The 26330-nt window shown below is 47.5% G+C and overlaps 1 protein-coding gene across 2 annotated transcripts in view; it reads left to right on the forward strand.

Moving 5' to 3' along the window:
• The window catches only part of GALNT14 (polypeptide N-acetylgalactosaminyltransferase 14), a 226690-nt gene that overhangs the window by 139579 nt on the left and 60781 nt on the right, over positions 1-26330 (forward strand). For both annotated transcript variants that reach the window (XM_017501940.2, XM_037729020.1), the window contains exon 2: positions 4763-4932. In XM_017501940.2, the coding sequence (XP_017357429.1) occupies positions 4763-4932 (170 nt within the window). The remainder of the gene's footprint in view (positions 1-4762; positions 4933-26330) is intronic.

Genomic DNA, 26330 nt, shown 5'->3' on the forward strand with positions numbered 1-26330 from the left:
AGGAGAAAGTGTGGGAAGGTGAGCATGTATATTCAGAAGCTTTCCCCGATATTTGTATGAACCAGGAAATGAAATTCACAGTATAGATACAATGAACTGCAAAGGCCCCATGCAGAGTCAGGGAGAAGGCTGGTGTCCTATGATGGGGTGTCCAGAACACCCCACACTGTGCCCTCCTGTGGCACTTTAAACTGTTGGAACCTGGATGTGGGGACTCATGGATGGAAGAGCTTGGAAGCCAACTCTCAGGGTCTTTCTTGCCCACTGACCCTCAGTAGAGGAGATGCTTCCTGTTGTTTCTGTCTTTGGCGTTGTGTTGGGAGGTCTAAATCAGTGGTTCTGTCACTTAACAGCTGGTGACCTTGAGTCAGCCACCTAACCTCTCTAAGCTGATCCTGCCGTACACAAATAGGGGTTGGATGAAGATTCTGTGACAATATATGTGCAAGCTGCTTTATAAAACATACGTGCTATTGAAGTGGTGGTATTATTGATTTTACTGATTTTTTTATTTAGTAGAAGGTGTATTATTTTAAACACACCTTCACCATTATTTAATACATTCAGATGTTGTAGAAAAGCCCAGCTCCCAGCATGGGCTGTTCCCCCTCAGGGGGTCTCAGTGCAGCAAACTAGGACTGCGCTTTGTGCACTTGGCAATCTAAAGGGAACGGGCCCCTTGGAGGACACCTTCCATGACTTCATTCAATTTCTCTTGCCAGCCTGGGTGCTACTTTGGCTTTCTGGGGCCCAGAATTCCAAAGTTCCAAAATTCTAGAGAGCTCCACAGCACATGGTGCTCCCAGAAGGCACTGCAGCCAGGGATGCTGGATGTTCAGCTGCCCTGTAGGCAAACCAGCAGCCTGGTGCCCTCTTGGCCCCATGCTTCTATTTGGTGTGAATAAAGAGTAGAGGTGGGGTGAGGCCAGGAGGTCAGTTGTATTCACCCTCCCTGGTGTCATCATGCATGCCTGTCCCTCCACTTGCTTCTCCAGCATGTGGACACAATGACCCACTTGACAACCAGCAGGGCCCCAGTTCCAGTGTCCCTTCCCACCGGGTTAGATGGCTGAGGCCGCTTCTCAGCTGGTCTCATTGTCCTCCACATATGGCAGAGATGTTTTCTCCATGACCTGCTTCAGGCAGACTCAGCTACGTTCTGGAGTTTTCTTTCACTTCCTCTTTGAAATCCACATTCCAACCTTGCCATTCCAGAGCTAGCCATTCCCTGAATAGATTTTTTTTTTCCTCTGGGTCTTCCTTCCTGTGATGGTTCATTTTATTTGTCAATTTGACTGGGCCACAGGGTGCCCAGGCTTTGGGTCAAACGTTATTCTGGGTGTGTCTGCGAGGATGTTTCTGGAGGAGATGAACATCTGAATCAGTAGACTGAGGAAAGCAGATTGCCCTCCCCAGTGTCGGTGGCCCCTTCCAGTTCACTGAAGGCCTGAATAGAACAAAAAGCCTAAGAGGGAACTCCTCCTGCCGATGTCTTTGAGCTAAGACATGGCTTTTTCTGCATTCAGACTCCACTGGAAACGTCAGCTCTTTCTGGAGCTCCAGTATGAGCACCACAGATGTTGGGACTTGTCAGCCTCCATAATCACATAAGCCAATTCCTATTTATAATATTTTTTTTTCTGTGTTAACTTAAACTGTCTATATATAAGTTCATAGAGAAACATTAGGTGGCCAAATATGGCAATACCTGTAATCCCGACACTTCAGGAGGTCGAGGTGAAAGGATTTCTTGAAGCCAGGAGTGCGAGACCAGCCTAGGCAACATAGTGAGACCTGGTCTCCACCAACGGTAAAATGTAAAAAAGATTAGCTGGGCATGGTGGTGCACACTTGTGGACCCAGCTACTCGGGAGCTGAGATAGGAGGATTGCTGGAGCCCAGGTGTATGAGGCTGCAGTAAGCTATGGTTGAGCCACTGTACTCCCACCTGGGTGACAGAGTGAGACCCCATCTCTAAAAAAAGAAACATTAGGCAATTTTGTCCTTGTGTGTGAATGTCCTAGGATGTACTTACACAAACTTAGATGGTAGAGCCCACCACACGCCTAGGCTGTATGGTAGAGCCTATTGCTCCGAGGCTATAATACAAACTGTTCCTACACTGAATACTGTAGGCATTTGTAACACAATGGTAAGTATGTGCGTATCCTGCATGTTCTCACTCATAAGTGGGTGTTGAACAATGAGAACACGTGGACACAGGGAATGGAACATCACACACCAGGGCCTGCCAGGGACGTGGGGGGAGTAGGGGAGGGATATCAAGGGGTGGGGGAATATGGGAGGGATAACATTAGGAGAATTACCTAATATAGATGACGGGGGATGGATGCAGCAAACTATCATGGCTTGTGTATATCTATGTAACAAACCTGCATGATCTGCACTTGTACCCCAGAACTTAAAGTATAATAATAATAAAAAAGCATGTGTGTATCTAAACATATCAAAACAGAAAAGGTACAGCGAACATACAGTGTTACCATCATGTGGGACCACTGTCGTATATGCAGTCTGCCACTGACTGAAATGTTGTTATACGTATGTGGCTCTATATACATATGCACTTGCACACACACACACACACACACACACACACACACACACATACATACTGATTCTGTTTGTCTAGGGACCCTGACTAATATACTGCCTTTTACCTGGCCTTTTGCTACATACTTATTTCCCCTCTCTATCTTCCCTTAAGCAAAGTAAGATCCCTACTCATCCTTCAAGATCTAACTCATTTGAAACCTTACTCAAGAAGCTGTCCCCAGTTCCCCTCACTCCTCTGCTCTCACAGCCTTGTCATCACGCACGTGTAATTGAACTCACTTTGCAGTGTGTTACAAGCATCTCCATGCATGTCTCTCTGCAATGTTGCAATCCCATTGAGAGCAGGGGTCTTCCAGCTCCACATTGCTCCTCCCTAGTTTGAAGCACTGTAAGGGCTCACAGCTTATTTAGAAAATTGTGATGAATTAAATTGGAAACAAGTCACTGGGAGACAGTTCTATGGCCCTTCCCATGAGGATGGGATTTCAAGGTCACCGTGGGGTGATGTTCCAAGCAGAGGTGACAGCTATCAGGTGGTGACATTGCACAGCACAGGCTGGGGCTTCACACCCCCACTGATTTCCTCTAGAATGTTCTGTAGCAGCAGTATCACAGGACATTAATAAAATCAATTATTGGATAAAAATCTCTGGTCTCTGAAGCTTCATTTTATGCTATTAGCAGGAGAATGCTGTTTTAAAAGGAGATAACGGAGACAGAACGAGAGAGATCAATTACCAGATAAGCTCACCGTGGTGCCCCAGGTGAACACACACACTGGCCAGCAGCCCCTCTTCCCTGCCATGTGGGCCAAGCCCCTGCATCACTGTCTGCTGATCCTACCCTGGTCCTCCCTGGGCAGGTTTCCCAAGTGCAGGAGGTGCATTCTACTCAGTGATGGAATGGGCAGCTCTCAGTTGAGCGCCCTTAGTACCCAGGCACCTTGAGACACTTGCATGGCCACTGGGGTCAGTCATACATGAATGAGCATCTCACCATAGGGACAATATCAGTCCCAGGATACCAACCCTCATGTTCCAGATTAGAACCTGATCAGCACATTCTTCCTGGAAACACGGAGTCTTAACATTTTAGGAACTTGAAAGGTCTGAGCTGTTTTAGCTACAGACCAGCTCTTTCCCAGGGGTGTAAGTGCTAACATGCATTGGGAAGTGATCTCTAAATTTAAGTGTCTAGCTTCTCAAGGCCTTGAAGTCCACCCCTCCTGCTGGCTCTGTGGATGGTCTCTTGGCTGTGGAGCTGGTGTGGGCAGGGCAGACCCATACCAGGCAGCCTGGGCTGTGGCTAGGAGGCATTCCCTTGCCTCCTCTGCTGGAGAGGACCCAAGAGACTGAGCTCTGCTTTGAGTTCTGCCACTTTCCACCTGTGCAACCCCAGACAAGCCAGTCAAGTTTTTGGAACTTCATCTTCCCAACTCAGTTCAGGGGGTTTTAGCAAAGATGAAACGAGATCATGAATACAGAAACCACCTTACACATTCTAAAGTGCTCTAGCCACATACAGTAAGGGTTATTAGTCACTTCTCCATTGATGCTTCTTAAAAATACTAGATTCCTGGGTAGGAGAAAGAAAGGAACAGATAGGGTGGTGGGGAGTAGCACACCGTTAGAGATAGAACTCCTCTTTCCGTCCCATCACTGCCTCTTCTACAGCAGAGGAGGAATGACAGTCATTCATGAAACACTGTACCAGCCATGGGCCGACAGTTTCTCAAATTGCCCTGGAGAGATGCCCTCTGGGGTTGGGATACTAGAATTCACGTTCCAGTTCTGCCATTTCCTAATTGTGGGATTCAGGTTCCAGTTCTGCCATTTCCTAACTGTGGGATCTTACCTCTCCAGGCTGTATCTCATCTGTATAATAAGGGTATGCACAGTATCCCTCTCATAGAATTGCTCTGAGAACTACATGAAGTAATGTAAGTCAAGATCCTAGAACAGCACCCAGTATACAGAAGTGCTCAGAAAATGGCGGCAGCCATCCATCCTTGTCATTGCTGTGTTTTTATTGCAGATGGTTTGGTTGATGTTCTGCCTCTGACCCCATCTTTGAGCCAAACCTTGTCAGAATAAGCCTGGTCTCTGGAGTTGGGCACTGATAGGTGGACGGGGACTAGTGGAAGACAGGGAGCCGTTCTCACAGACTTCCCGTTCGTGTTGCGCAGCCTTCGGACGCTGACTGGGACGACCTGTGGGACCAGTTTGATGAGCGGCGGTATCTGAATGCCAAAAAGTGGCGCGTTGGTGACGATCCCTATAAGCTGTATGCTTTCAACCAGCGGGAGAGTGAGCGGATCTCCAGCAATCGGGCCGTCCCGGATACTCGCCATCTGAGGTACTTCCTCCTTCTCCCACCCTCTTACCCCCTGCAGTCAAAAGAGATCAACAACAGCAGGCTTGATTCACTGGGGTCTACCGGGTGCAGCGCCTAGTGCTAAGAACTGGGCTGAACCATCTGCTGTCAGTTGGACACTAAAGGGATTCGGATTTGTTGATTGACCCTGTCTGTGTTGCTTACTGCTTACCGCTGAGAGCCATCCCCAATCCCCCAATTCCCAACAGGAGGTTGGGTGCAGGGGTGGCCTCCTTCACTTTAACCTGCTCCTCACCCTAGGGATTATTTGACAGGAACCCATAGAGCACCCAAAACTCTACAGCCAAGGCCTGTTTTTTTCCTGGATTCCCATACCCAGACCTGGGTTCCAAAGTAGGGGAAGGGAAGATGAACAGACCATCATAGGGCAGGTACGTGGATGGTCTCTTTTGTGACTGGGAGAGGGCTTTCCTGTGCCAGCCCTTGGACATTTTGCCACGTAAGAAGAGGAGCCAGCTTGCCATTGGTTCTGCTGCCTGCCTGTGGAGGGGCTCATTCACTCAGATCCATCCTGCCAGCCTTTAGACAGGCCACACCTTTAGTGGGTTACAGAGATCAGGCCTGGAGCTATGTAGTAAGCTTTGTTCCCCAGCAAGAAGAGGCTTTGTGAAGACTTTTTGCCTCATGACCAACCCTTTTTAGAGTCATAGCACCCCTTATGCTCCCAGGTGAGACCTAGTATGCAGTTCAGTTTCAATCCCAGCTCCTCCCCTTCCTGCCTCCTGGCCTCCCAACTGGGGGCCCAGAAATGCCAAAGACCTATGTGGGCTTTTCTTGTCCGGTGCAGGAAATTCACTTTGCACCGGCCTTAAATAATAGCAGACTGGCATGTTGAGAGGTTGTGGTACTGGTGTTAGCTTCTTAGCCTCTTATGTTTGTTTGGGTCTATGGGTACTCATGTTGTGGAAACTGGGGTTTATAAGCAGAAGAGCAAGAATTTTCATGACTTATGAAGCTGATTCTTCTGGCAGTTCTTAAGTTGGTACTCTGTGAAGTCTGGCAGACTCCATCTCCCCAACTAGGCCGCACAACTCAGAAACCTTGTCTTCCACAGCATGTATGATTTGGAATGACTCAACCAGTCCTTGTTAATCACCATCATTGCCAAAAGCAGCTGAAGTCTTGGTTTCTCCATGAATATAGCAAGTGGGGTGAACTAGATGATATGATAGCTTCTTCTAACTCTGACTTTCTGTAAATTTAACTTTCCCCTCAAGGGACCCATGAGACTCTGCATTAGCATCAGTTCCTGGCCATCCCCTACTGCCAGAGACCCAGGGTGTGGGCTATATCTACTTACTCCCTTCTGCTGGCCTGAAGCTTCTGACAGTCAGAGTCTTGTATGATTCCTGTTTAAATTCCTGGGCACCTATCCTACTCCTTGGCATCTGAGAGAATTTTACTTAAATATTAGGTTGTTGTATTTCCCTGAGTAGAAACTGCCTGTAGGAGAGAGGGGAAGAGGGAGGAGACAGGAGCCTGAGAAGCCCTGCTGGGTCTTAAACAGGTGGAACCTTCTCCTCAGTCCAGAGGCCAAGGCTTTCTTGAGGGACAAAGGGAGGTCTCCCAGCCAGGAAAGTTGCTGGCGCATCTGGATGACAGCCCCCTGAGAGACACCTGTGACTGCTCCCACCTGCAGAAAGAAGGCACCAAGTAATTCACTGAGCAGACAGGTACATAGGGATACCTGAGCAGGACTAATTTCTGCATTTACCTTCTTCTACCATTTAGAGGCAGAAACTAACATTTTACAAGAGCTGGACATATGCGGTGGTAGGTGATGACAAACTGAGTTTGTTTCCAAGCAGCCCAGCTCATAGTGTCCAGTTCCAGGCTTTGCACCTAGCCCAGTGTGTTCCATCTGTTAAGAAAGTGTGATCTGCTGGGATTATAGCAAGAAGCGAAGAGAGGATTTAGTCAGAATTTAGACTCCCTTTGGGAAGACAAAAAGGGAAAGTGTATCAGCCATATGTCTGCCTCAGGGCACCAGCCTTGCCCTGTGGGAGCTGGGATTGTGTTACTCAGAGAATTTCAGGCTTAAAGAACTTACCCTGAATGTGCAGGAAAAGGAAAGGTCGGGGGATTGAGAATGAGGACAAGCACATGGGACCAGCAGCCATCCAGGAGTATGATCACCTACTATGTGCAAAACCCCAGACTAGCACTGTGAGAGGCCACCAACTGGATCAGTCATCTCTAAGCCAAGTTTAGTCACCATGCCAGTGTCACCCTTGTGGTGATAAGAGCTCCAGAGACTGCCAGCAAAGCCCTGTTTTCTTCTTTCAACTGGGCCCTCTACAGGATCTCCCATGTCCAGCTCTTGGTTCTCAGGGGAATCCTGACTGTAGGTTGGAGTCATCAGCTATGTCTTTTACCTTCTGTGATGCCGGTCTCCCTGTTGTGCACCAGCTTCATCCTGATGCAATTCCTGGGGCTAGCCTGTCTGGGCTGACAGGGCTCTGGGACCTTTGGGGCCCTGTCTGCCTCAGATCTGACCTAATGCTGCTGGTGACCTGTGTCCTGGGGACCAGGGATTCTCTGCAGCACTACTGACACGTGGGAGTAGATAATACTTTGTCGCAGGGTGTCCTGTGCATTGTAGGTTTTTTATCAGTACCCCTGGCTTCTACCTACTAGTTGCCAATAGCACATTCCCCAAGTTGTGACAACCAACTGTCTCCAGACCTTGCCATAGACATCCCCTTGCGGGCAAAATTGCAGTGAAAATCTCTGCTGTAAATCCAGCCCTGCTTTTTACCTAAGTTCTCAAAAATGAAATGTGAGCATGCATTATCAACCCCATCACCAGCAGCAGGACAAGGCCAAGCCTTCTTTGTGAAAGCAGAGTTGAGTGGAAGGCAGTAACAGTGCAGGGGCTAAGGACACTGACCTTGGGATCAGATTGCTTTGTTTACACTCGTGGCTGTGCTGTTGACAAGGAGTGAACTTAAAGTTGCCTAGCTTCTCTGTACCTCAGTTTCCTCTTTTGGAAAATAGAGGTAAATATAACAATAATTATCTTACCTTACACAGTTTTTATAAAGATCAAATAAAATATATATACTGTATTTACCTGCCTAATAGTAAATATTTTTCAAATTCTAGTTGTTGCTATTACTGCAGGGTATATGGGCAGGCTAATACTGGAGGGCCAGGAATGGAAGGAGAGGCCTCTGCCAGAAAACTCAAGATGATCAGGCAAGACACGCAACTAAACCCCTAAACTGAGCACACGTCTGTACCCCAAGTACTAGGAAAGAGCATTAAGATCACTAAATCGGCTGGGCATGGTGGCTCATGCCTTTAATCCCGGCACTTTGGGAGGCCGAAGGAGGTGGATCATGAGGTCAAGGATTAAAGACCAGCCTGGCCAAGATGGTGAAACCCCATCTCTACTAAAAATATAAAAACTAGCCGGGCGTGGTGGTGCGTGCCTGTAATCTTAGCTAATCGGGGAGCTGAGGCAGAGAATTGCTTGAACCCAGGAGGCAGAGGTTGCAGTGAGCCAAAATCATGCCACTGTTCTCCAACCTGGGTGACAGAATGAAACTCCATCTCAAAAAAAAAAAAAAAAAAAAAAATTAAGTTGTCAAGTTGTCAGGGACGGTGAGAGGGCAGAGGAGAACAGAGGGTTTCAAGGTCAGGTTCAATGCCAGAGAAATGGTAGTGAGTGATGTCAAATCCCTGTGAGTGTGGGGCACTTGTCCTTAGCATTGTTCATAGAATTTATCAATCCAGGCTTCTTACAAGAATCACTTGGGATGTTTTCTTTCAATGCTGATACCCAGACTCCAACCAGCTGAAGAATCTCTTTTCTAAGCTCCCTAGCCAGGGTTAGGAACCACTGCTATAGGTAAGCGCTTCTTAAAAGTAAATAGTCAAACAAAGAACCCCTCTAAGGATCTTGTTAAAATCTGATTTAGTATATCTGACATGGGGCCCTGAGAGTCCACATTTCTAACAAGCTCCCAGGTCATACCAATGCCGCTGGTCCATGAATCACACTTTGAATAGCAGGGACTTGGAACAACCGTTCTCAAAATCTGGTTCCCCAAACCAGCAGGCCACCAGCATCAGCATCCCTTGGGAACTTGCTAGAAACACAGACTCTTATGCTTCACCCAGCACTACCAGATCAGAAACTCCGGGGGTGGAGCTTGGCGATCTGAACTGATTGTGTCTTGGCGAGAGCTGCAGGTGATTCTGATGCTGGCTCAAGGTTAGAAACCACAGAGCACCAGCTTGTACCTGTGGCTTATTTTTGTGGCCTAGACAAAGTTCATAGGTGGGACTGGTGCAGCCAAAAGGCTGAGGCTCTGAGTAGAGGGTAGAGGCCCTGGAATGAGGCCTCCACCTGCCCACATACTATAGCCCTCTCCATTTCTCTGCTGACATGACTTCTGTCTCAGGCCCTGTGGAGACTTTGGCCTCTCTGGTCCCTTCTTGTGCCTCTCTGGTCCCTTCTTGTGCCTCCCTCCTTTCCCAGTTCTTTCATTCACAGGATCCATGTCCTGCCATCCTCCTAGCAATAGGCATCACCTCTACTGAGAAGCTCCTACTATGGGGTCACTCTTGGCCCCATAGCCACTGGCCCACTCTGGACTTCTGATTCCTTGGGGACACCCAATCACATTGATACAGTCTTTGCCCCTGCTGGGCCTCCTTTGTGTTCCCATCATACCTTGCAGCTAAGGTCCTGCTGATACCAGTTGCCCTCTAGGATGAGTAACATGTATGTGATAGGAACTCAATAATGTTGAACAAATGAAAGGGAGGATAAGACTGGAAAGGCAATTGACCACCCTCTCCCACCTGCTTTATGTGCAGAGAGGAAAAGATGAGCTAAAGGAAGCCCCTTCTTATCACCCTTTAATCCTCAGGAGCCTCGTAGAAGGAGTCAGGAGAAAGGACTCAGTTAAAGGAAAACTGCTTTTTCCTTAAAGAGTTCTCATTATTGAAAAAAGAAGGGGGAAGAAACCGCATGTGGGAGGGGTCTGAGCTTATTAAATTTGCTTCCAATTTTCTTACCACGGTAATTGGATTCTGATTTATAGAATGCATTTGGACAGCGCCTGAAACAGAGAACTATTAGCTGAGCATTAGAGCAAGTGCTGCCAGGAGGGGGTGTTGGGGTGAGCAGCTCAGGAATCTGAAGATGCTGTGTGATGGGGGACGCAGCAGGTGGGTAGGGAGGGGGAAAAAGGAGGAAGGCTATAGAAGTTTCACCCAGCAGGCAGCTGTGCTGATCGAATCTCCCGATGCACTGGCAGTGTGGACCCCTTATAAGCAAGCCATACAGAGCACCATGTGATAAAAGAAGCCCAGAGAGTCCAGGCACTGGTGGCTCATGCCTGTAATCCCAGCACTTTGGGAGGCCGAGGCGGGTAGATCACCTGAGGTCAGGTTCAAAACCATCCACCAACATGACAAAACCCTGCCTCTACTAAAAAAACAAAAAACAAACAAAAAACCCCACAAAATTAGCCTGGCATAGTTGCTCATGCCTGTAATCCCAGCTACTTGGGAGGCTGAGGCAGGAGAATCTCTTGAACTTGGGAGGCGGAGGTTGCAGTGAGCCGAAATTGTGCCATTGCACTCCAGTCTGGGCAACAAGAGTGAAATTCTGTCTCAAAAAAAAAAAAAAAGCAGCAGCCCAGAGAGGCCCAGGGGCTTAATTTCCCTATCTGGAATGAAAGTGAGTAGCCATTTTTCTTTTGGTTCTTCTTCTGTGAAGTCCGAGGTATTTTACGAGAGATAGTCCGGTCTATGTGGAATATGAGACAGTAGAGATCAGGAGTAGAAGGAGCTAAGACAGGGCAGGCTTTGAGCCCCCCTTTCCCCAGGTTTACAGGGTCCTTGGTGGTGGGCACTGAGTGATGCCACATCCAGTATGTCTCAAAAGGTAAGTTCTACAGCTTCACAGGCATGCCCTATTCATTTGTGCTTGGGGTTAGCAGCCTTCCTGTGCCCACCCCACCCCTGATGTGCATTTGATGTGGTCTTCACTGTTGAAATGGAAACCTCCGTTGTCAGCCTGTAGACATGCATGTCTCTGCTACAGCCTCATCCTCTCATCGCTAGTCTCAGGCTGGGTGACAAGGCGAGAACAAGGTGCCCCTCAGTGGCTTTCAGCACATCCCTGTTCCTCTCAGCTTCATTTCTCAGCTGTGAAATAAAGGTGTTGGACTTGCTAACCTCAAAGCTTTAGCACTCAAGTCTCCACACAGTTATAGATGAGTGCATTCTTCCATGTATGGTCTCTTCATTCCAGATATATACATGTACACCCCCCCCCACCTCAATTGAACAAAACATGGAGCTTGCCTGGGGACATCCTAGCTCCAACTTCCACTCATAAAGTTGACAATTCTGTTAACACAGAGGAGAGTCTTAATTTCCAAGTCACTGTTTAAGTCCTATGAGATCATGAGGATGAAAAAAGTGGAGCAGGCCGGGCATGGTGGCTCACACCTGTAATCCCAGCACTTTGGGAGGCCGAGGCAAGCAGATCATGAGGTCAGGAGATCGAGACTACCCTGGTCAACATGATGAAACCTCATCTCTGCTAAAATACAAAAGATTAGCTGGGTGTGGTGGCATGTGCCTGTAGTCCCAGCTACTCAGGAGGCTAAGGCAGGAGAATCATTTGAACCCGGGAGGTGGAGGTTGCAGTGACCTAAGATTGCACCACTACACTCCAGCCTGGGTGACAGAGCAAGACTCCATCTCAAAAAAAAAAAAAAAAAAAAAAAGATGCTACATGTACTGGAGGTGGGAAATAGGTAACGTGCTTTAAACAATAAATTCACTGTAAGGAACAGACAACTTCTAGCTGGGGTGAGTTGTAGATGATTGTCCAGGGGAGTTCTGCTATTTATATATCAGGTTCGTGCAAAAGTGGATTTTTTTGCCATTACCTTTAGTGGCAAAAACAGCAATTACGTTTTAATACATAAAGCATTGACTGGTCCAACAAGTAGTCCTCATTTTCCAGTCGTCCCACTCCCATCCCATCACCCCATTCTGGTGACAACAGCTGGATTTACCATTATCCAAGTGGTACATAAAACATCTGGCAGACAAGCAGCCACCAATAGAGACATGGCCCTCCAGGAGGGAGGGAATATTTTGATAAAGCATATGTATGTTTTTGCCAGCAGTGCCTATGATGGGGTTGCTTTGATTGCAGGGAGCAGGTGTCAGGGTGGACTGAGCTTGTGAGCCATGGGCTGGAAGATCTAGCTGGGGAAGCCTCATTGGGTCACGTCTGCCTGGCCTGGCTGGGTCTGTGTGTTTTCTTCCACCTATTCTCCCAGCCTTTGTCCAGTGTGGTGCTGAATGGCTCAGACAGTGGGGCGCCCATCACATGCCTGGAGGGAAAATTCCACACTTTGATACCTCTCCCCAGGAAGACATTTTTCCTTGGCTCCTTTTCCTCCTGGGAAATGAAGGGGCAGTGGCCCAGCATCTCATCGCATTTCTCCCTCCTTCTATTTACTCGGTTGGAATGGCTGCCAAAGATCATCATCATTTCTCTCCTTGTACTCGTCACTTAGCAGTAATAGGATAAAAATCTTTACAGCTGGAATGGCAAAGCATAAAAAATGTTCATATTCCCTCAGAGTCAAGGCTATTCCACTAGCTCAGCACAGCGTTAGTGATTCCACACCAAGGCTGAGGGGAGGAGAGGGGGAGCCCATCACAGACACTAAGCTTTTGCAAACAAGCTATCCCCATCTGTGATTTTCTGGTCCCCCTGTGCACCATTTTTCAATACAGGATGTGAGCCTGTTGATAATAGGTCTCAGTGCCTTTACTCCAGAGCATCTCTGAGTTTCAAGGAGCTTTGGGGGAGGAAGGGAACAGCAGGAAGAGTTGCAGGACATCCTGGAGGTATATCTGCAGGAGAACTGTGTCCACAGCCTGGGGAAGTTTGCAGTACCCTCTTGTCAGGTTGAGAGGGGAGGAAAGGCCACCGGGGTGCCTGCTCTGCCTGTTTTCTGGTAGTAATTTTTGTCTTGGCCACGTAGCAAAGCACAGGAGCTAGCAAGGGCCTCTGGGTCAGGACGCCTCCCCAGTCCTGGTCCCCTGATTTCCTTCAATCCTGAACCTGCAGGCCCCTCCTGCTGTCCTTTGAGTGCCTGTTTGTTTTTGTTTTTTATTTTTTATTTATTTTTATTTTTATTTTTTTGAGTTTCAGGGAGATTTCCCAAAGGGATAACTCCTCAGGCTTCAAAAGGGGACCAGTTAGCAACACTGATGAGAATTCATCTAAACTGCCTTAGCCAATTTATTTCTTTGCACCTTGTTACCTATTGAATTCCTGCCAGCTTTGACTTTGCATTGTACATTTCATTCATTCCATTCATTTGCTCATTCCTTCACACATTTGTTGAGCAATTGCCATGTGCCAAGTCCTGTGTTAGGAACTAGTCTCCACACCTCACGAGCTCATCGCCTAGTGGGTGAAATGGACATGGGACCAATTCCTGATACTCAAATGTGAATTGCACTAAGGCCATACCCTTGCTCTTGGAATTAATACACAGACTTCCTGCCCTCAGTGTTCAAGCACCCAGCTCCTGCCCTGTCTCTGGTTTGGGGGTAGTTATTTCCATCTTGGCCATGCAGCACAGCATGGGAGTTAGGAGCTGTCCTGTGAAAAAGACAAAACAGCATTAGGCTGTCCTGCAAAGGAGAAGGAATTTGCATGTGCGTGGGAGGCAGAGGCTTCTTGGAGGAGATGGCATGGGCAGCCGTTAGGTGCCTGGTGAGTGGGGCATGTAGGATTTTACCAGGTAGCAGACATTCCAAGTTGAGGGATGAGCATAAGGAAATAGAAGGAGATAGAAGAGTCTGTGTTTCATAGGAATAAGCCCAATTTACTTAGAGTGTGGACAGTGGAGTGCAGGAATGAGAGGAGAATATTCTGGAAGATAACTTGGGGTCATGGTGTGGCAAAGTCTTGAATTCAGGATAAGGAGTTTAGAGTTTATTCAGTAAACTTTGGAATGCTTTCATGTTCACACTGTCACTGCCTCACTGTCCCAGCAACCCTGGGAGGTGCCCTAAGTAACACATTACCGGCCAGCACCGCAGCCAGGAGGAAGGAAGGCAAAGTGCAGTGGAGCAAGACAGCACCAGGCAGCAGTGGGGCCCCCACCCCTAGGGTGGGAAACTTTCCCTAACCAAGTGCAGGCTGGACAGGTGGCTGGCCCAAGAGCTCGAGCCTGATGTGGGAACTCGGCCTGAAAGCACTGTTATCCTCGTAGTGGGGGCATTGGGTCTTCCACTGGGGAGTTTGTTCTGAAATGAGGCAGGAGCAGTGAGAAGCAGGAACTAGTCTTAGGGGAGAAGGAGCTGGTAGGGGCTGGAAAAGAAGTCTGTCTTTCATCCCCACACTCACTGCTGGGTTTCTGGACTAAGCACTAGTGTGGGCTGCAGAGACTTGAGCAGAACAGCTAGACTCGCAGATTAACCACACGATAGGGTAGAGATCTGGGCTCAGAGAGGTTAGGGGACTTGCCCAGGGTCACACAGCCAGTCTATGCTTGACTGAAACGCAAAATCAATTTTTCAGATTGTGGGTCCACATATTTTATTTTATTGTCACAAACATAAAACTTCTAAAGTTCACTGAGAGAGAGAAAGTGTGTGTGTGTAGGTGTTTGACTTGTGATTTGGGGCAAGGAGAAGAGGTGATAGATGAGGATTCTGGGTTTCCCAATTAAAATAGTTTGATTATTATATTTTAGCTTTGCCCGGAGGTGCTAAAATAATACATTTCAACCATCTAATTCAATTAATAGTGTCATCTGGTGTTCTGTTATCTGGGCCAAATGCCAGTGGGCAGGTAACCCAAGAAGAACCTTGTGTGGTTTTGAAAGGTACCAAGTGGTCTTTGTTCTGGGGACAGATTGCCATTCTCTCTCCCTAAGTTTGCCTCCTATATTTCACATTACCTTGGGAATGAGGCAATGGAAAGAGATGTAGAAATGTTTTCAATGCTCAGGATGGAAAACTGATTTGGATTAAATATTTGCCAGGAAAAATTCATTCTATAAATTGTTAAGTCTAAGACTATTATAGATCAGTTAAAAAAAAAAATCGGACTGAAAGTTTGCCCTCAGGGAACTTGGATGCCCCCAGTGAATAAATTCCCCAGGTGGACAAGTGGGAGCTACCTTACTACCCTCCCAGGCCACTAGTACCTCCCCACCTTGCAGATCACTTTCCATGGGAGGCACGGCCCCTTCAGCTCAGGGTTTCAGTAACACCAAGGGCAATGTGGTATCAGTTCTCTTCCTCTGAATTATCTGTCTTTAAAGGACAGAGGAAGAGGGGTGAAGAGCATTCCCTTGATTTGCACTCTGCATCCTGGTGGTGCTCTCCTCAGTACTACGGGGAACACAGGAGGGGTGGAGAAGACAGCACTGTTGACTTTGGCTGTAGCTTTTGCCTATTTCATGAGCTTTCCATGTTCCAGTTGAGTGGCTTTTGAAATCTTGCACAACCAAAATCTGCCCCAACAGAAGAAACTCTATCTTTTCTTAAGGAAATCTTTTATAGAAATATAACATACATATGGAAAAGTACATACCTTATGCAGGTTCATCTTGAAGAATTTTTCCAAAGAGAACACATCTATGTTCTTGCATCAAGTACCTACAGCAAATTAAAAAATATTATCAGTTTGCCAGAAGCCATCCTCGTGCCTGTGCCCCATGAGAATCCTCCATGGCTATCCTGTCTGTAAAGTCTGTAAATTAATGTTGCTTGTTTTTGAACTTTATTTAAATGGAATTACACGGTATTTACTCTTGTGTATCTGGCTTCCCCCAAAGTTATGTGCGTGAAACTCAGCCACATTTTTGCAAGACACAGTTTGTTCATTCTCATTGCTGTGTAGTATTCCCTCAAAATGTATATATTACAATTTCTATATCTACTATCAATGCTCATTTGGGGTTTTTCCAGCTTGGCCCTTATGACTAGAGCACCTATGATTAAGCATCTGCTGATCTTTTGGTGAACAGGCATACGCGTTTCTGTAGGGTGTAACCCTAGAAGCTTTTGTAGCTATCATCAAATATTTAATGAAGTGCTTAGAGCAAGAGTTCCTGTTGCTCCAGGTCCTCATTATCAGTCACTTGCTATCGTCTGTCTGTTTCATTTTTTGCCTACCTGGAGGCTGAGTAATGGTGTCTTCTTGCGGTTCAAATGTGCCTCTCCCTGCTGATCAATGAAGTCGCACATATTTTCCTATGTTTCTTGATCGTTTGAAAGCCTGAGCAAGCATTTTGCCCCTTCTGCGTCTGTCTGTGCCTTTTGCCCAAGAACCAAGCACAGAGCCTGGCTCTCAGTCCCTGCTCAGTAACCTGCCTTTCTTCTGGTTAGTTTTTGCCATTTTGTCCAGGCTTTTAAGGCAGCGTGATACCGTAAGAGGAAAAAATAACTGGCCTGAGCCTGAGAAGACGCATGCCCTTTCTAAGATACTGTCCAACAATGCCTTCAGCTCCCTGGGTGTCTGCTTCCTCCCATGTAAGATGAGAGAAGTAAGCTGGAGATGCTTATTAAGGTCACTTCCAGCTCTGTCTGCTGGTTTGAAAATACTTCTGCCGGTAAGAGCATGCGGGAACTGGCTTAGGAACTGAATAAGTTGGAGGCTATTTCCAGAAACATGAAGCCCTCCTGCTCAGCAGTGCTGCCCCTCCCCCTGCCCTGGATCACTCTTTCCCCTCCCCTACTTCCCTTCCTAACAGGACTCCAGGGACCTGCAGAGCATCAGAGCCCTTTTATTGCCACCTTGTCCATTTCCTCATGCAGGTCTTTACCACCCTCTCATGCCTTCCATGCAGTGCAGGTTGCCAGGCCTCTCCCAGCCTGAGATGCACATGTAGGCTGGTTTGCCATGTCTTCTCACTTATCTGACAGCCCCAGACCTATTAAACACAGCAACAGCAGAGCTGCTTGCTCCTGGAGTTGGCATGTCACATAGAAGGCAGCTTGACTGCAAACATTGGTGACCTGCCCACATTTTTCAGGCTAAAATAAGGAGCTGAAACACATAGACTTCTTCTCTTTAAAACCTGGATCACTGTCAAGTTCCATTACCATTTCCCCCCTACGTGCTTCAAAGAACCACTGGCTCTTATGATATAACACATATGCCTTACTGCCAGGAAGAAACAGGGCAAGTAGGATTGGCTTGAGGAAATTTCAAAGAGGTTCCATGCTGGGACCAGGGTCCTGGGGCGATTCCTACAGGAGAGGATGAACCATGCAGTAAGCCCTTAGAGTAAGACTCTTCATGCCTTGTATTTCTTTCTTTTTTTTTTTTTTCTTTTGAGACAAAGTTTTGCTTTTTTTCCCATGTTGGTGTGAAGTGGCCTGATCTTGGCTCACTGCAACCTCCAGCCCTGAGGTTCAAGCGATTCTCCTGCCTCAGCCTCCCAAGTAAGTGGGATTATAGATGCCTGTCACCACGCCCAGCTAATTTTTGTATTTTTAGTAGAGACGGGGTGTCACCATGTTGGCCAGGCTGGTCTCAAACTCCTGACCTCAGGTGATCTGCCCACCTCGACCTCCCCAAGTGCTGGCATTGCAAGCATGAGCCACCGTGCCCAGCCCATGCATGTATTTCTATAGGACTTCACAAAGTGCTTTCCCATCTCTTTCTCATGTCCTCAGTAGCTCTTTGGGTGAAGGGGCCATTGCCATTCCACAGAGAAGGAAGCTGAGACCCAGGCAGCATAACTGATTGACTAAGTGGCTGGCCGAAGTCTCCTAACCCTGTAAGCTTTAACATACAACATCTCTGTCACTTACTAGCTGGACCATGGGTGAGTTACTCAAACTCCCAGAGACTCCATTTTTCATCTGTAAAATGGGAAAATAATGGTCCTCAGGGTGAGGTGAAATGATTGATGTCAAATGCTGAGCCTCATCTTTAACCTCTAGTAAGCACTTGATGAGTGTTTGCTAGCTGTGGCCGTGAGCAGTCAAGTTAGTACTGGCATCAGGACTAGCAATAGCATCTGACTTCATGACCTGTCCTGCTGCTCCACAGCTGTGGGCCACAGCAGCTCTGAGAGGCAGGGCAGATAGGTGACAGGTCCAGGGGTGGAGAAAGGGGTGACGTGGATGATTTTGTAGAGGTCGTGGCTCTGCACCCTGCTCCCCAGCTCTGAGTCAGGGTGTTACGGCTCACATGAGTCACAGTGGAGCTGAGAACAAGGTGGGGTGGGTGCAGGGCACGTGGGCAGGGACATCCTTAGAGAGCTCCGGGCCTCGGCCTTGGCTCCTGGCACTGAACGTTCCACTTGCCTGAATGTCAGACTTACTTTAAAAACTGGAAAACAAAATGAGTGAGGAGGCGACTGCGATGCCACGTCTGGTGAAATTTGTACTTGAAAGATACTGGGGATGGAAGCCAAGGCCAGCAGAGGGAGTGATTCAGAGCCTGGGGCCAGCAACTACAAAATGTGCTTGACAAGAGATGAAAAGAGCAGGAGAGGAGATGACAGCTGGGAGGGGGCTGCTGTGGGAGGGAGACCTCTGAGCCTGAGGGTGGCAGATGCAGGATCGAGCACAGAGGGCCATGTGAGGCCCCAGGCGGCTGGAAAACTAAGCAGGGGCCGTGGGATGGAAGCAGGACTTGGCTAGTGACCCCATGGATCACAGAGTAGTGAGGGCCCCATTGGGCTAGCGAGGGGTAAGATCAGTAATTAAATGCCCTTGAGTTTATGCTTGCTGTTCCTGAGGCAACAAGAGGAACCCCTGATTTCCACAGAAGCCTTATTGTATTATCCAAACTGCTCTCCCCTCCTGACCTTGTCTGACCCTCCCGATAGCCATGACCTCGTCAGAGCAGGCGTGCTGGTTGAATCTCTTTGCCTCCCAGCCCCTCCCTGTCTCTCCTCCTCGATTCCTCATAAGGTCACGTCATTTACTCCTTGCCCCAAACCCTCCTGCCCCCACCTCTCAAGATAGCAAGCACCCTCTTTGCTCCCATCTGCTCCATCTCAGGCTGGGTGCCACCACCCTTCAGACTTTCACCTAAGCCCTGATCTGTGCCATCATCCCGCTCTCCCCCAACCCCGATTTTGTTGTCTCCTCTGAGATATCTCTTACTCCCTGAGATATCTTGCTACCAAGCTCAGCAGCTGCCCTCTCTCACCTGGGTGACCGCAGCAGGCCCCAGCTGCCCCCCTCATTGGCTCTGGCTTTCTAAATGCAGAAGGATGGCTTCTCACATGAAACCCTTCATATACTCTCAGCTCATAAGTCTCCACTCCCACCCTGAAGTCAAGGCCACCCCCATCAGGCCATTGCCGGTGCCCCCAACTGTGCTATGAGGATTCAGGTCCCCTCGTCTTTGCTGCTTTCTCTGTTCAGGATGCCCTTTTGTGTTTTGGGAGTCTGGGTGGAGGGCCTCCTCTTCGGGAAGACCACTTGCCCCTCGGACTAAGTTTGGCAGCCCCTCTGTCCTCCATGCTTGCTCACCCTGAGCAGCGCTCGTTGCTGTGCGTTGCAGACATCAGCTTACTATCTATTTCCCTCCCAAGTCCCTGAGCAGCTAGGGCAGGGAAGCTGACTTATCTTTGCATCTCCTGAGCCTAGCACAGTGCCTGGCACTCACACTGTCCATCAGCATCAGCTGAGTGAATAGGGCTCCAAAGAGCACCTCATGATTCCTTCTCAAGCTACTGAAAACATCAGGGATTGGGAGTGCAGGTGCAGGTATGCGAGTGAATCCTCAGAACAGAGGGAGAAAATCAAACCACGGGAAATTTAAAACCATCCTCACTTGACAAAGAATTCTCCGTGTTCACACATAAATCCAGCGCCACAATTGGCAAACACGTATTGATTGTACCATTCCCCTGATGTGTGGGAAGCACCATATATGTGTTCTCTAGGTTCAGCCTTACAACTTTGCTATGACCCTGGTTTTAGAGATGAAGAAGTTGACTCCAGTAGCTTGAATAACTTGTCCATAGGAATTTAAATAAGTGGAAACGTGGCCTCTGCCTGCAAGAAGGCAGTAGTTACCTAGGAAGGTGGCACAGTGATTTACAAAGGGGAATGGCCCCGGAGGAGAGGCATAGGTGGCCACGAGGAGTGTAGTGGAGGAAGTGATTTCAGCAAAACTGCATAACAGTGACAGTTTGGGCAGCTGGAGGAGGAAAAGTAACAGAATCTGTGGAGGTTTGTGGAGGTTGTGACACAGGTACAGTCAAGGGCAGTGACTGGGCTGGTTTAGCAGGGCCAGAAGCCCCTGCCAGGGAATAGGGGCAGGGTGCTGAAGACTAACATGAGGGTGGAGGCCTTGGGATGCTGAAGGTTTAATTCCAGGTGGCTCTGAAGGTCGGGAGACAGTCCTATGGGGAGAGCAGTATGTTAGCAAGATGGAAGAGAAAAGGGCTGTGGAGAGGGTGGGGGAGTGGCTGGAAGTGATTCTTCTGCAGGCAGGAAGAATAGTCAGGAAGCTGTTGCAGGACGGCAGACCCGGGTGTAGATCAGGCTTGGGGACATAAAAGTGAGGGTAACAGGTGGTGAAAGAAGCAGATTTGAGTGCCAATTGACTTGGGTGGATTGACTGTAGGAAGGTGCAGGAAGCTATGGGAAGCCTTCACTTTTTCCCTCCCTGCTTCAGACCTTTCAGAATGGCGTGCAGATGTGAGTACCCTGGAGAAGAGGCATAGAAACCTTGGCCCTCAGAGTGCTGAGTCTGGAACACTCCTGGAGTTCCCTGACTGCAGGCCTTATAGCTGCTGCAATTGGAGGGACTTTCCCCTTGCCTCTACTAAAAATACAAAAATCAGCTGGGCATGGTGGCTCATGCCTATAGCCCCAGCTACTCTGGAGGCTAAGGCATGAAAATCGCTTGAACACAGGAGGCAGAGGTTGCAGTGAGCCAGGGTGGATCCACTGGACTATAGCCTGGGTGACAGAGCAAGACCCTGTCTCAAAAAAAAAAAAAAAAAAGGGTAAAGCCAACATGGAATAAAGGCTTCAGAGGCAATGAGTCTGGATAATCTTCAGAGGGCATTCTTGTGGAGCTCGTGAGGGCACCGACTGGGGAGCCAGACCATCTGGGTTTATTCTGAGGCTCCACCACTCACTGATTGTGGCTTGCGCTCTCCACCACCATGAGAGGAGTTGCAGCACCCACCTCAGGGAGTTACTGTGCAGGCTGAAAGCTCTGGGAAGAATACCTGAGACAGAGTGAGGATTCAATTGTGTCATCTATTATTACTGTGTTATGATGTGATTTGAGCAGGGCTAAAATAAGACATCAAAGAGCTCTGGTTCCAGATACCAAGGTATCTTTTTTAGGAAACATTTCAAAAATAAGTCTTGGCCCACCTCCATACTTTCTGTCCCAGTGAGGCTCTGCATTTGCCTTTTGAGAAAAAATTTTTTTGTGCACACACACACACACACACACACACACGCATGCACATGCACACACAGCTACCGTCTGGGTGGTGCTTGGTACCGGCCAACGCAGGTCCTGGCAGTGTCCTGAGGGAAACCTCTCTGCAGCCTCCCTAGATCTGCTGATCTTCCTGGAGAGCAGAAGCTGCCACTTCCCTCAGGGTTTCCACCAAATCTCAGCATTCCACTCACTTAGAAGGGGTTAGGCAACATAAGAGACCAAGATTTGTTGATTGGACAAACAGAAGGATCCTGGTGAATAATGGAGGAATGGTCATTTCTAGGAGGTCTCTAAATGTAGCCAAAGGAGGCTCCGTTCTTTAAGTCAGGTGTTCCTTCTAAGCCCAGATTGCACAGGTGGCAGAACTACCTGAGGAGGTAGATTGGGGCCAGAGATTGGAAAACCCTGCCAACTTGCTAGCCTGAGCAGCACTGAGAGCTGAGATGGATCTGGTTCCGGGACAAAGAATGGGAGATGTCCAGTCTTCTGTGTTCAGTAGTTGTGTTTTCTGCTGGGGTTGGTCAAAGCCTTATCATAATTCAGTGGAATGAACTCTTAAACAACACTTTCAGATGCCAGTTGCTGAACGAATACAGGTCTGATCTGTGGAATTGGGGGAGAGGGGAGACAGGAGGGAGATTTTCTTACAGGTCAAGTTTACAATTTAAAGGGCTATTAATTATTCTGAGATTGTGGCCTTTTCTGGTGTTTAACTACTCTTTCTTTTTGAAATGATGATGATGGTAAACGATGGGATTTTAAAAATATATATTCTTTCCCACAAAATAAAATGTCATGAACCTAATTATGGTCTCTATAATGTTTTTATTTTATTTTACTCATACCAAAGAAATTGGTTCCAAAGAGCCAAGACCTAGAAACGATTATCCGACACTAACGTTGAAATTTTTATTATGTACCAATTAAAGTTCCAGGGCAACTTAGGACAATGATGTCCCATAGAAATAGATGGAGCCACATATTTAATTTAAAAATTTGCAGTAGTCACATGAAGAGAGGTAAAAGAAGTAAAATTAATTTTAGTAATGTATTTGATTTACTCCAGTGTATCCAGATACTAACATTTTGACATGTGATCAATGTAAAAATATAGGTAAAATATTTCACATTCTTTTTCATCCTAAGTGCTTGAAATCGTGTGCATATTTTACATTTATAGCATATCTCCATTCAGACCAGACACATTTCCAGTGCTCAGTAACTGTGTGTGGCTCGTGGCTGCTCTACTGGATAATACATGTCTAGCAGAAGAGGATGCCTGGGCCACAGTCTGTCAAAGGTTTCAGCCTTTCTCCTCTTACTTTGTCATTGGCATCGTTCATCATTCTTGGGACTTTGGTAAACAAGAACATCCCAGTCCTTTAAACACAGTTAAGTATTTCCAGCATAACAGACAAAACTTAAGAGCTCTCCACGGACATCAGACACCACCTGATGTTCCCCAAGACACCCTTAGCTCAAGGTTTCTTATCGCCAGCCCCCGTCCGAACTCATGGCTCCATACTTCAGCTTCCAGACTCTTCTTCAGTTGGGCAACTTCTTTGGCCTCTCTTTGCTGCATCACTGTCGTTGGCCTTTGCTCAGCTTACTGCTCTGGAGCTCCTTGTGTGGATGTTACCCACAGCTTGGCAAAGGACATTTTCCTCTCCAGCTTTGATGCCCTGCAAACCTCACCTGCCTCCTGCCTTCACTTATCCCTCCACTCATTCTTCAGACATCTATCTTATGTCTAGTATGTGTAGTCACCATTCTGGGTACTGAAGTTACAACTACAAATAAGTCCTCACCGTCACTGCAGCAACAGTCAGTAGAGGAGGCAGAAAAGTAATTTCACAGTGCTTGGTAATAAATTACAGGAATAGGGTGAACACAGGGTCCTAGAGAGGCACATTGGAAAAGCTTTGGGAGATTGAAATGCTTCCCAGGGGAAGTAACTTCCAAGCCAAGATTAGAAGAGAAAAAAATTACCACGCCTTGGAAGTGAGGAGATTTCAGATATATGGAAGAGAGAGAGAGCACTTGCAAAGTTCTAGAGGGGACAAAGAGCAGGTGAAGCAGAGGGTAGCTGGAACTTTGAGAGTGCAGAAGGCAGGAGTCAGAAGTAGCGCCAGGTCGCTAAGGATAGTGAGCCATGATTAAGAGTCTCAATTTGATTTTGTGAGCAGTTAGGCAACATTGAAAGATGTTAAAGATGCAGTTCTGGAAAAGTCATCCTAGCTGCAGCATGCAGAGTAGATTGAAAAGGGATAAAACCGGAGACGAAGTTGTTGCAGTAACCTAGAAAAGATAGAATGGCAATGGACAGAAACAGCCAGATGGAGAGATACAGAAGACAAATGCACAAGATTACATTTAATTACATTGGGTCTGGGGCAGAAAGAGGCAGGATCAGAGAATATCTCGGTTTTTGGCACATAGTACATAGTGAGCTGGGGAACTTGGAAGGGTCAGCAGCCTTGGCTGAGGTATGGGAAGCAGAGGGTGCACGACAGGGTCATCTCACGGGGTCATTCAAGAGAAGATGCTCATCAGGGTTAGGGTTAGAGGCTAAAGGAGGCAGGCACTGGGAACTGTCTTTGAAAGCTGCCCACCAGAGCACCCAGCCACGTTCCTAAGCAGTTCACTTCTCTTCTGTGACCTACTTATTCCATTCCTAGACCACTGGAATTAATAATATGATCAGCAATTCAAAGGTGGCATATAATGGAATAGTGAATCTCACTGTTATGTTAAGGGTCTTTTCTGAGACACAGGATTTCTGTAACCAAAGTGAGGGTGGCTATTGAGGCAAGAAGTAAGAGCAGTAGATGTTGATGTGAATGAACAAATTAATCTGCATGTGAAATCCCAGCGAAATTGACATGAAATAAAAATTTCATGCCTTACGTGTATCAGTGTTGCCCATGAAATAAGATTAAAAGGAATTTTTGATTTTATAGTTGTCATACTTTTTATACTGCTTGCATTTTTCTCTTTTAAAGAGTTCAGTTTGAACCAAGGGGCCAGACACAGATTTGGCATTTTATATTTTTCCTCATAGCTGAGAGCAGGCTTCCTTACATAGATCTGAGCTGAGGAGGTGTTAGATGTTCTCAGATCTAAAAATGTAATCTATGATTCTAAAAGTCAGTAGCAAGATCACTGCCCTGTGTCCTGAGAGAACTGACATTCTAGAAAGGTCAGTGGCCAACAGCTTTGCTCCTCTCATTCTTTCTTCCTCACACACATTGTCTCTGAGCTGGGGCTGGTGGTGAGGAAAGGAAGGGACGAAGCATTGTTCATGAAGCCATTCTGGGCTAGCACTGATGAGGGAGTGACAGAGGGATGTGGGGGAGGGAAATTTGTGCCCATGCCACCTGCACCTGGGATCCATAGATTGTCACCGCCATAAGGACAGAGAAAGTTGGTCCCATTCCCGCTTTACATCTCATGCTTGTGTTTCTCTTTGCCTTTCTGGCCCTGGAAGCAAGGGAAATGGAACATGATGAAAACGACTCATTCATTTTCTCTGCCTGGGTCTGACCTCTGCAATGTGTCCTGGAAGTGCCAGACTTGGGAGGAAATCCTAATTTCTGTGTAGGTCAACATAGCTTTCTGTTTAGGAATAGATGTGCATGAACCACCTTATCCAGGGCCTTGCTGAGGTCACATCTTCTCCCACCTGCTCAGACTCCAGTGGAAGCCGCTGTCTGGGATGTGCCTGTGGCAGCCCAGCCAGCAGTTTCCCATCTTCCTGTTACCAGTAGCAGCAACCAGTACCTCCCTGCTGGATAGGTCATTGCACCTGCTGATTTCCAGAGCTCAGTAGAAACTGCCTCTTCAGGTGGTCATTAAAGACTGGGCATGTGAGTATACATAGTGTACCAGGCCACAGAATAGACCTGAGTCACGACTGGAACAGTCCTTGTACAGAGGTGTTACAACATGTGACAAGGATGCTGGAGCCCCACAGGACTGGTTCAAATTTCCTTTGCTAATAGGAGTTCCTTAGCCTTTCTGTGCCTCAGTTTCCTCATGAGTGAATCTGTAAACCAGTAGTGGCTTCATAGGGTTACTGTGAGCAGCAAACATGTGAGGTGCTCTGTACGGTTCCTGCTGAGAAGGCTTCAATGAGCAGTAGTTTCACAGCTTTCAGGAGGCAGTTACTGTCATCACTATAAACTGGGATCTCCAAGCAGTGCAGGTTCAGTCCCAGTGTGTCCCGTGCCAGGACTGTTTGATTTCCCTTTCATCGTGCTGTGTATTTGCCTGACCTTTTCCCATTCTCTAACTGTCTTCAGACTCCCCTCTGGGATGCCAGAGCCCACTTTCAAGATTTGGAGCCATTGTCAATTCCAAAGAAGCCAGAGTGGCTTCTCTTTGACACTGACATTTTAGTAATAATAATTACACTCTCCTCCCTGCTTCAGAGTTAGTGGGTCTGCCTCTCCATCACTCCTTCCTGGTTTTATGCCGGAGAATAAAATCCTGAATATTTCTAATTTATGACCAAGTCTTTTCTCCCATGAAGGCATTATGCTGCCGGAGAAAGATCATGTGTTCGGGAGTCTGAGGGGTTGGGTCCTGGCCCTGGCAGGCAAGCCACAGAAGCACCAGGAGCCCTGACTGCTCATTGATAAAATGAGGGTGACGATGATCATCATCACACTGTCCCTTTTAGGCTGCTGCCAGGATGTAATAAGCTTGTGGGATAATAAAAGGCATCGTACACATCATGATATGGCTGCAATGACTGACAGTGACCATCACTGGACATGTTTCTGACATGCCAAGTTGTCACATATTCAGGTGCAGGGTTGTGGGTGTTGTGGGGTGAGCAGGAGGCAGTGACTGACTGTGCAGAGGCAAAGAGGGGCCACTCCTCCCCAGACCCTGGGGTTAACATCTCAGAGCA

This window comes from Cebus imitator, unplaced genomic scaffold, assembly GCF_001604975.1.
Source record: "Cebus imitator isolate Cc_AM_T3 unplaced genomic scaffold, Cebus_imitator-1.0 Scaffold286, whole genome shotgun sequence".
Lineage (NCBI taxonomy): Eukaryota > Metazoa > Chordata > Mammalia > Primates > Cebidae > Cebus > Cebus imitator.